Source organism: Trifolium pratense, linkage group LG3 (assembly GCF_020283565.1).
Source record: "Trifolium pratense cultivar HEN17-A07 linkage group LG3, ARS_RC_1.1, whole genome shotgun sequence".
Taxonomy (NCBI): domain Eukaryota; kingdom Viridiplantae; phylum Streptophyta; class Magnoliopsida; order Fabales; family Fabaceae; genus Trifolium; species Trifolium pratense.
This window is the reverse complement of record NC_060061.1, coordinates 41,383,287-41,394,783: the sequence shown is the minus strand read 5'-3', so window position 1 is coordinate 41,394,783 and position 11,497 is coordinate 41,383,287. Positions and strand designations below refer to the sequence as shown.

The window sequence follows — 11,497 nt, the reverse complement described above, 5'->3', positions numbered from 1 at the left end:
TTTTATATTATCATTGAGTTACCACTTGTGTTAGTAATTCTGCTATATTCATGTGCAAAAATGTGGTTGAGTTTGTGACACTCTAGTATTGAAATAAAATAAAATTATATAACCACATATATATAGAAAATTTTGCACTAGCAAATAAGTATCCCACTGTTAAATATTACATATCATAATATTTGTATATTAGTGATCACTAATGAAAACACTAAAGAAAATTCCACTCATTCTTGTTTATATATGTGGGATCAGTGGGAGTGTGTACATAATATTATATACTATGAGCTCAAATAAAAATTTCACTCTTGTTCATATATGTGAGATCAATGAAAATATGTACACAATGATATAAACACAAAACTTAAAGTTATAATCTCACTTTTGTCATATACTTTTGCGCGCTTAATAAAATATGGCATATCTTAAGAGACTTTAAATTTCAGTCTCATTCTACTATACTGAGATATATATCAACTCTTTAATCTCGGAAAGCATCATAATTAGATGCTTAAGTCAATTTGTTGGAAAATGCACAATTATCTCTTAGCATGCAAATATATTGTGCTTATCCTTTACCAACACTACACATTCTATAAGGTCATAAATAGTAAGTACTACGTATAATATCAATACTCCTATCGAGTATGATATTGTGTTCTTAAAGTACTTATGAATTGCATAATCATAATTTGTTCATTATTGACATTCTTGTGGCCACATTAATCCATGTCTTATTTTTTTTAAACTAAGTGGTTGTGTTAATCCAATTGGAGATTCTCCTGTCTCCTATTTCTTTATGGATTTTCATAGTCACAATTTTTTTTTTTTTTTTTTGCTAAAATTTGGATTAATTGAATGTCAAACGTTGTAGAACATTTAATGATTTCGACTAAAAGTAATTATTCTCTTAATAGGCTATCCCTATAAGTTAGTAATTACTTGACCTATGTGGATATTCTATGACTTTTATAAAATCAAAAACTCATTGGCAGAACCACTAACGACAAACTTATATATATTTGATTAAGTCTTCTATATTTTGGGTTAGTGGGAGTTTGTTGTAGCATTTTAGATGCATGGACCATTATTGGATTACAAATTCTTAATGTAAAAATGTTAATCCATATTTATCATTCTATGTGAAATTTAAGGTTTAGCATGTATGATTTTGTTTGCCCTATCGGATTCAATTTCTGCATTGTTTAAATCTTATGTTTCTTATACTATTTTAAAGACAAGTTTTATTATTAATATTTGATATACTTCTATCACTATTCTTATGTTATATTTTAAAGACTAATTAAAGTAATCCAAGTGGGAGATTGTTGAATATTTTGGATCTACTTTAATTATTTATTTAAAATATAATTAAAAGTGTATAATATCAAAAATACAATTACTTGTCATGTTTAATATAAGGCTTAATGTGAACGGGCCGTGATGGGTTGAGCCGTTCTTTCTAGTCAGCCTATTGAGAGGTCCCTGCCTCCACTGATGAGTATATATTCTAGCCATCCCATTAAGCTAGAAACACTGAAAAACATAACACGCATAAGGAATAATCAGTGAGAGGTAGAAGCACCGTCTCAATTCTCTTACTCTCTCAAATTCAATTAAGAAGGATTGATCCGCTGCCATTCCAGGTACACCGTTCCCATATATTCTCTAATATGATAATATGCTATAACTTGTATCTATTGATCTAAGGTTATTATATTTAAATTCTTTCAATCTCTTGTGAAAAGATGGTCCTCTCAGGTGAAAGGTTGGAATCAGTGGAATCCAGGTTTAACAATAAAAATAAAATTCAAAGGTCAGACACGAGAGAGCATGATCTGACAATCAACATGTGTTTATACTTTTTATGTTTGATTTTGGTTTTCTAGCACTAGATGTTGTGACTATTTTGGAAAGAGTTCAAAGAGTCATGCATAGAAATGTAATGTCTCATAGGTCTCAGGATGTAGTGTTTAACAGGGTTGGTTTTTGTCATCCAAAAAGGGGTAGCGACACTACTTAGGGATGACAATTTGACTCATACCCAGAGGGTACCCGCAAAAATTACCCACAACGGATATGTAAAAACCTGCATTTTGGGTACGGGCACGGGTATGGGTTATTACCCGCAAAAATGAACGGTATGGGTGCGGGTACGGACACCTTAGTACCCACTCCGCCCCATACCCGCATAATATATATTTATTTTATTTATATTATTATATTATAATATATGTAAATCAATTTAAAACAGTACAACTCTACTAAACTATTACATATTTTTAATAAAAATGTTTATTTATAACATAATATAAAAATAATGTGAATATTTAACATAAATATGAACTTTAACATAAGGTTAGTAATAATTTTGTTTATAATTTTCATTAGTCAATATTAAAATCTTTGAATTTTTTTTAATTCTATTAAAATTATATGATATTTTATAATTGATCAATTTATTTTTAGTAAAAATGCGGGTAACGAGTACGGGTATGGGTACCTAGGTACCCATAGGGTATAGGGACAGGGGCAAAAGTTGTTACCCACGCGGGTATGAGGAAGGGTACGAGTATTTTTTCAATCTGCGGGTATGGGGATGTGTACTAATACTATAGTACCCTACCCATACCCTACCCATTGTCATCCCTAGCACTACTTATTGTCCATTTATCTTTCATTCAAGTGTAGTTATCTTATATATATATATATATATATGGGGTTTTCTAACTTAGACCCTAGTTAGGTCTAAGTTAGCAAGGTGCACCTTTTCAATTGGACCAAAATACCCATTCTTTTTAATTAATTAACCAAAATACCCATGAATAGACGCGGATCCAGTGTCGCGCGCGTACTGAAGGACCATGGTTACAGACCGTTGATTTCCATCAGACAGCCAAGATCTGATCTCATCAAGACTGTCTGATCAATCCGACATCCCAGATCATCCTGATCCATCAGATTCCAGCGCGTGCGCCACACTGGATTACACCCTGGAGAGAGAAAAATTTGCTTTTTAAAAGTAGGACACGTGTTACACAATGGTTGGCTGGACGTGATTTTTGTTCATTTAATACTTTGAACTCAATTATTTCGTTGTAAATTAATTTTTTATTTTTTTATTTTTATACCAAAATTCATAATTTTTTTTTCTACAAATAGAGACTTGGTTCGTTTGATTTGGACACCGAAAAAAAAATGCAATTTTTCACTACCTTAATCTCATTTTTTGTCTACTAAATACGTTACTTGTGTGTTGTAATTTAACACGCACCACTCAACCAACTCACTGAAACCATTATACCAGGAAAATAGTAGATAATATTCTGGAACTTTTGGTATATTTTATGAAATTTTTGGAGACCTGAAACTATTTTTAGTTAATTAAATGAGATAAAACGGTAATTAAAAACTAATGTTTGCTTCTGAAACCATTTTACTGGTAGAATGGTTGCACATAGTTGTATTCTGAAACCATTTTACTGGTAGAATGGTTTCAATGAGTAATTTATTAATTGTGTTTGCTTCTGAAACCATTTATCTAGTACAATGGTTTCAGAGAGTTGTAATCTGAAACCATTTTGCTGGTAGAATGGTTTCAGTAAGTTGATTATTAGTTATTTGCTTCTATTTTACTGGTAGAATGGTTTCAGTGAGTAATTTATTAATTGTGTTTGCTTCTGAAACCATTTTGCTGGTAGAATGGTTTCAGTAAGTTGATTATTAGTTATTTGCTTCTGAAACCATTTAGCTGGTAGAATGGTTTCAGAGATTTGTACTCTGAAACCATTTTCCTGGTAGAATGGTTTCAGTGAGTTGATGTAAGGTAGTGAAAAATGAGATTAAGGTAGTGAAAAATTGGGTTTTTTTTTTCTGTGTCCAAATCAAACGAACCAAGTCTCTATTTGTAGAGAAAAAAAAATTATGAATTTTGGTATAAAAATAAAAAATAAAAAATTAATTTACAACGAAATAATTGAGTTCAAAGTATTAAATGGAAAAAAATCACGCCCAGCCAATCAGACAGCGACACGTGTCCTGCTTTTAAAAAGTAGATTCTTCTCTCTCCAGGGTGTAATCCAGTGTGGTGCATGCGCTGGAATCTGATGGATTCGGATGATCTGGGCTGTCTGATTGATCAGACAGTCTTGATGAGATCAGAGCTTGGCTGTCTGATGGAAATCAACGGCCTGTAACCATGGTCCTGCGGTACGCGCGCGACACTGGATCCGCGTCCATTGATGGTAATTTGGTTAATTAATTAAAAAGAATGTGTATTTTGGTCCAACTGAAAAGGTGCACCTTGCTAACTTAGACCCAACTGGGTCTAAGTTAGCAGCCCCCTATATATATATATATATATATATATATATATATATATATATATATATATATATATATATATAAAGGTTAATAATAGATTAAAAAAAAAAGGTCAGAATATGGGTCCGTTTGTTACAGATTAAAAAAAATAGTGATTTTGATGTAAAATAATAGAGATTAGTTTTTAGAGATTTTTAAAAAAGTTGAATTTAATTTGTGTTTGTTTATTACAATAAAAATCATTTTTTTTTTTAAATAAAATAATCTTTAGTTTGTTTGGATACAACTTATTAAATTGACTTTTTTAATTTACAAATAACTTTTTTCTTTTAACATTTTTTTCTCTCTCCTCTAAAAAAATCTATTATTTTATAATCTACTTTTAGTAGCTTCTCATTTTTAGCTATTTTTTGATTATTTTTAGCTTCTGATTATTTTAAAAATCTGTAAATAATGAGGACAACAAATAAGAAACTAGAATCAAATTCAATATATATAATTTTATTTAAAGTATAATATATCTATGAATTATTTGATGTTTTCATAAGGAAGCCGTCCAAAGCTTTCCACAAATTGAGATTTGGCCGTAGAAAGATCAAATTGTATCCGAGGAACAAGGGAATACAAAAAAGTAATAAGAGAGACACACAGACCAATCAATCGTAACAGTCATATTCTTGAATTTGAAATGAAAAGAGGAATAATGCTTTTTAGCAGGGGCGGCCTAGGCCCATGTGCGACATGGGCCGTGGCACAAGGTCTCTTAAAAATAAGAGCCACAAAAAAAAAATTATAGGGTAGTAGTATTAGTAAGTTAGGGGGTGTAAAAATTAATTATTTATGTTAGAAAATGTTGTAAGGGCAGTAAGGCCCAGCCCAACCCGTTTTTCTAAGAAAAAAAAAGCAGATAAGAGAAGTCTATCTTCTTGCGTTTTGCGTTCTGTTTTGCGTTTTACTATTCTGTCTAAAAAACTCCATTAATTCACCACCATCAGGCGTGAGGCGTCGACCTGCCACCATCACTGGCGGCATTAACATCGGTTAACCTCCTTTCTTCTATTCTCAAAAACTCCATTAAAGTTGAAACAAAGGTAAAAACTAAATTTTACAATTAAGTTAGGGTTTCTAAAGTTTGCAATGTAAAATCACAATTTTTCTATTTTAATTGTGTTTCACAATTCTCATCATTCTTTTTCTCCCAAAGTTAATTAGTGATAGAGATGTTCTTTTGTTTCTATAAAGTGGAGAGGAGATTCTTAGTTTCAACATGATAATGTTTTAATGTTTATTGTCCTATTTGGTTTGATAATGTGTTGTCTTATTTGGATTGTTTTAATTGCTAATATACGTTCTTTTACGTTCTTTTTTTTACAAGAAAGACTTAACGGCTTAGCATTGATAGCAATTGAGAATAATCTCTTGGATGACATACAATATGAAGACTTGATTGATGAATTTGCTTCAAAAAATGCAGCAAGAATGAGTCGATTTAAGTAGCGAGAATGTTTTTTTTTATAAGCAAAATAGCTATAATGTATTTTGTTGTTATTGTTAGACTATGAATCTTTTTTATGTTAATTACAAGAATGATTATAATTTTATGTTATTTGCAATTTAAATCGATGATGGTTTTTTATAAAAAAAAGTTTTTTTTTTATTAAAGGTCCACTTTCATATTTCGCACAGAGCCTCCAAAAACTCGGAGACGCCACTGCTTTTTAGCACAGGACACAGAATAGGACAACGTAACTTTGTGTGTATGAGTTTTTAATGACTTTGTCATTTCATCTATCAACCCCCAAAATAAAAACTTGAATACAACATATTTTTTTAGACGAAGTTATATTTTTGTCTCTTAAATTAATTTTAGGTTTCATTTTGATCTTTATAGGTTTTTCATTTTTTTTATTTTAGTCCATTAAATTATAAAAATTATACAATTTTATCTTTTAAATTTTTTCCTTCATATTACTCTCTTAAGTACAAATGTTGGATACTTTGATCTTTTAAGTTAAAAATTATAGTTCTCTTATTAGACACTAAAATATCTTATATTTGTGATTTAAGGATCAAATTATTTAATATTTATAATTTATGACTAAAATGAAATAAAAAATAATTATGAGACCAAAATAACAATTTTTTTGAAGCAAGACCAAAATAAAACTTAAAACCAATTCAAGGGACAAAAATGAGACAAATTTAATCTGTTTGGATCTTTTTGGTGTAAACCGGGTATCTCTGCGCGCAACTGCAAATACTAATCACTCGAGTCTTGTGAGATACAAATGAGTGGCAAACTCTCCCTAAGAGTTTTAACACTGCTGCGTGCCCAAGGATCGAACCCAGAACCTTGGTTAAACTAGAAGAGACTTCCGCCATCTCATCTAAGTGCTCATGAGTAATCGGTTTGGATCTTAAGCACAAACTCATAAAGTTATTTTTATTATTTTTAAATAATATTGTTGTTTCAAAAATAATAATAATAATAATAATATTGTTGAACTTTTGTAAAAAAAAAAAAAAAAAAAAACTGGTTTTTTGATAATAGTAATTGTTGAACCAAAGGGAAAGAACGTTTAGTCCAAAAAATACACGGAAAAGAAGCGTAGTTGATTTCTTTCCTTTCGTGTGCGTGTTTCTTCGTAAACAATAGGGTTCTACTTTCCTTCTCAAAAATCTTGTTGTTTTAGGGTTCACACTTCCAAATTCTTCTTCCTTCTTACCTGTTTCTTCTTGTCCTTGTTATTCTTCCATTGGAGCTGCTTTCCAAAGCTTAAGGGTAATTTTCGCACATTGGGTTTCTTTCCCCATTATGATAATTAATGAAACTTTGATTTGTTTTAGTTCCATTTTAGTTTTCATTTCTGGATACTGAAGTATTAATAATGAAGCTTTGATTTGGTTTGTTTCACTGTTGAAATGCTTCCGTTGATAAAGCTAAGTAGTTTTTCTGTTTTTGTGTTTAATGGTATAATGCTTGTTTTCTGTTTGATAAAATGCTCCAACCAAATTTTATGTAAATAACACTAATCATAGATAAAATTAAGCATGTTAGATTTTAGTGAGATTGATAGTGCATTTTCATAATTAATGTTTGCTTAATTGGTTAATTTGATTTTGAGCTAGTGATGCAGAGTGAACTATGAAAATTTTATGAGTATGGTTATTATCTGTGTATAAGAGAGTATATGAGATTAATGTATTCAACACCTAGATATAACATTTGTTTTTGTTTTAGGAATTGCATATATAGTTCACCTATTGAGTACACTGAAATGGAAGATTCGTCATTTTTAGACCGGATGATTGGTCATCTTCGAGGAACTTGCAAGTATGGCCATACTTTGTTGTAAATTCTTGCTTTCTTGTTAATCTTCGCTGCCACTTGTATTCTTTTTTTAAATCATTCTGTAGTGTAGTTCAATCATTTTTTACATTATTTTTCTGGGTTGGTGCATTGGTATTGGCTTGGGACCTAGGAGTGTGCTCCTCTTGAGGTCTGAGGTTCGATTCTCTCTGGCGCCAATTTGGGTGGGCTAATTTAGCTTCTTCAAAAAAATTTTTTTACACTGTAATACTTATTTTTCTCTAGACATTTTCAAAACTAATTATAGTCATTTGGATTGAAGATTGTTCAGTCACATATTTAAATCTATGGAATTTCATTTCATAACATCGAATACTAATGAGGAAGTTCAGTAGGGATTACTATGGTAGCATACTTTGCATGATATTAATTTAGATTATAGATGCTTTGCACAATGTCCACATGCGTTGTAATTATTGTGAGGTAAATATTTCTTTTGATTATTGTGATATTATTAGGTACTATACTGGTTATCCAAAGGATCTTGGACCGTCACGGGTTATTCATTTTACTTCTGAGCGCAACTTTGTCGATCTCCTTGAAGAAGGGTTTCCTGTGGTTGTTGCTTTTACTATCAGGTAATCTGGAGTAAGCTCTTGAGTTTTCTTACTTTGAAGTTGACTTAGGTTTGTTTGAAAGGTAAAAGTAGAAAAGTGAATTGATTTATAAGAATAACTGTTTATTATTTAATAATGCAGGAGCAATTACACAGAACATCTTGACAAAGTATTAGAAGAAGCTGCTGCTGAGTTTTATCCGCACGTAAAGTTTTTGCGTGTAAGTTATTGTTAGTAATGCTCTCTTTTTAGTGTTGGCTGTTGGCAGTCATATCTATGTATCACTATTGCAACTGTCTCATCTGATAGAATCACCAAAATATACTAAAGATAAGTGTGCTCATTAGTTTGCAATGAGTTGGAGGTTATTGATAGGAATGTTGGCATACAGTGGAATTTATCTTTTATCGTGTTCCTTTTCTGTACATTTATTGCATGTTGTTATTGCTACTATTAATTTCTTTGTTCTTGGCTAACTATTGTTTATACGCTAGCATTTTTATTCCACGTTGATGTCCTGATAATTTTCTGGCGCTTTGCAGGTCGAATGTCCAAAGTATCCTGGGTTTTGTATAAGTCGGCAGAAAAAGGAGTATCCATTCATTGAGATATTTCATAGTCCGACACATGTATGGTATTCCTTTCTGTTCGCTACAGTTTCTTAACCTCAGTGCCTAAATTGCTAAAGGGAGAAAATTGTAATAAATTTTCTTCTGATGGCATGTTTAAGTGAAAACTAAAAAGCACAGGTTCTATTGCAATAATTTGGTTTTTATTAATAGGTTTATTTTTGGCTTAATTAGTTTAATGGTCCCTTAAAGACATTTTAGGTTTCACAATGGTCCCTTAAAGAAAAAAAGGTCCGGATTGGTCCCTTATTGATATCTCCGTTTGCCACATCAGTTCTTTCCGTTAATTTTTCACCCCAAAATTATAAGATAGACCAACATTGTAGTGGTCCACCATAGACCTCATTATTATTTTTTTTAATTTTAACCATTTGATATTTTTGTCTAATTGAAAACCATTGAATCTTGTAGGCCTATTGTATTCAATGATGAACCATCAACACCTAAGTTTGTTTTCCTTTTCTTCATCTTCTTCATTCATTTGTTCTTGATGTTCTTCATCATATTCATGAGACAAATTCAGGAAGAAAAAAAAAAAAACCATTCATCAAGCTTTCAAGATCTTACTCGAACCGGAAATCCATCAATTGCCGGTTCAACCCCCAAAATTGGAAAATCCCATCTTCATAAGAGTTTCATCTTCACCATCAATCCCTCTTCAATTTCTCCCGAACCTTGAACAATGTTTCAATCGATAAAAAACACAATAAAAGAGAAATTGCATATCAATTTAAACATAGTAAAAAAATAGGTCAATGTTTGAACCTTGTTATTTTGTCTCTGAGATCAATAAAAAAACAATAAAAACACATGAATGGTTTGAGAGCTATCCAGAACTTTTTTCTTCTTTACTTGTTATGGGTAAGCATATTTCTTATGGGTAACCATTGATTTGATTCAAATTTGAATCCATTTTTTGTTGGGTAAGTATTGACATAATTTTTACTTGTTATCTCTTCTTTTTCTTCTGGGTAAACATTGATTTACGTTAAATTTCGGATCTTGTCTTGAAAGCTAAAGGAATGATTTTGAGAGGATGAGAAGTTTCCAGATTGGATCTAAACAAGAGGGATTTTTTTTTTTGGATTTCAATTCTTCAGTTTGTTGGGTTGAAATAATTTATGTGTTTTTTAATTTAAATTTTATGGATTGAGTTGTGTTTCTTAGATTTGTTCGAAGATCTGAATTTTTTTTGTTGAAGTTTATGAGATGTTGAAGAAGAACATCAAGAACAAATGAGTGAAGATGATGAAGAAAGGGAAAAAAATTAGGTGTTGATGATTTATCATTAGAACAATAGACCTACAAGATCCAATGGTTCTCATTTAGACAAAAATATCCAATGGTTCACATTTAGACAAAAATAACTTTGATGTTAAAAGTTAACGGCAGGGACTAACTTGACTAACGGAGATATCAATAAGGACCAATCCGGACATTTTTTTCTTTATGGGACCATTGTGAAACCTAAAATTTCTTTAAGGGACCAAAATACTAATTAAGCCTTTATTTTTTCATTGACTCAATGGAAATTTATAGTTATTTGAGACCTGTGTTTCTTTTTACAGGTAGCTAACCAGGGAAGGGTAGCTGATCCAAATACTACTAAATACAATGTGAAAGTCATGCCTGTAAGTGTCCCTTGTCCCCTTTTTCGGCCAAACTGTAGCACATAATACCTATTTTGCTTATTTGTATCTTTGAAAAATTGCTCTTAAGCAAATTTCAAATACTTAAATTGAATTTCCTATGTATTAAATCTAGTAATCTACCACTAACATCAACTTAAGCACATGTTTCTTGATATGCAGCCATTCTTTTTTTACCAATGATGTATGTCTACTTGGCATGGAGGTTTCTTTAAGTTTAAGATTAGTTCCATATATAAGGAACCATTCCTTAACATTTAAAAACAATTTTTCTTACTTAAAATTGATATTTCAATTTGAAACAAAATTAATTAAAAATTAAAAAGTAGATTGCTTTAAGGTTGCTTAAAAATTACATCATTGAAAAAAAATGTGACGAGCTGCTTAAATATGATGTTGCATAGTGGGAACAAGCAACCACTTAGTAGTGGCTAAGCAACTGAAAATTGGTTGCTTAATGATTAATTGGAGACACTCTTAGTGGCTATAAAACATATCAAATATTTTTGAACTTGTCTGACATATATCAAAGCCTTAATCTTTGAAGTTTTGTAATATTCTCAGACTTTCATTTGTTTCTGCATTTGCAGTTCAACTACGATGTCAGTCCATATGGATTTAGAGAAATCTTCAAGCGCTATGGTATTCGGACATCCGATACAAAGTAATAATGATCTAGTGCGAAGGTTTTATCTTTATAACGAAGAACCACACCAGATTATAACACCTATTCATAAATTTGTAATTGTATATCATCATAAGTTACAACTACAGGCCAATAGATGGACAAGTATATTTATCTGTGTGGTTGATGTCCAAACCCTTAAATATAATTTGGGTCAGTTCAGTCAGGAAGATGGTTTCTTCATTCCTTCATTTTGGTTGTTTTAGTTGATATAGTAAAAGTTAGTTGATGTAGCTTTTACAAATAACTTGGCTTATTTTGCTCTTAATATTGAGGTATCCCAA

At 31.0% G+C, this 11,497-nt stretch overlaps 1 protein-coding gene across 1 annotated transcript; it reads left to right on the top strand.

Annotated features, from left to right (window-relative positions):
* The first annotated feature begins 6,902 nt into the window (after positions 1-6,902).
* LOC123917570 lies at positions 6,903-11,497 on the top strand. The gene is made up of 7 exons (XM_045969331.1): positions 6,903-7,105; positions 7,565-7,657; positions 8,152-8,271; positions 8,392-8,470; positions 8,793-8,879; positions 10,448-10,510; positions 11,119-11,497. The coding sequence occupies exons 2-7, from the start codon at positions 7,602-7,604 to the stop codon at positions 11,194-11,196; spliced, it is 483 nt and encodes a 160-aa protein (XP_045825287.1). The 5' UTR covers positions 6,903-7,105; positions 7,565-7,601; the 3' UTR covers positions 11,197-11,497.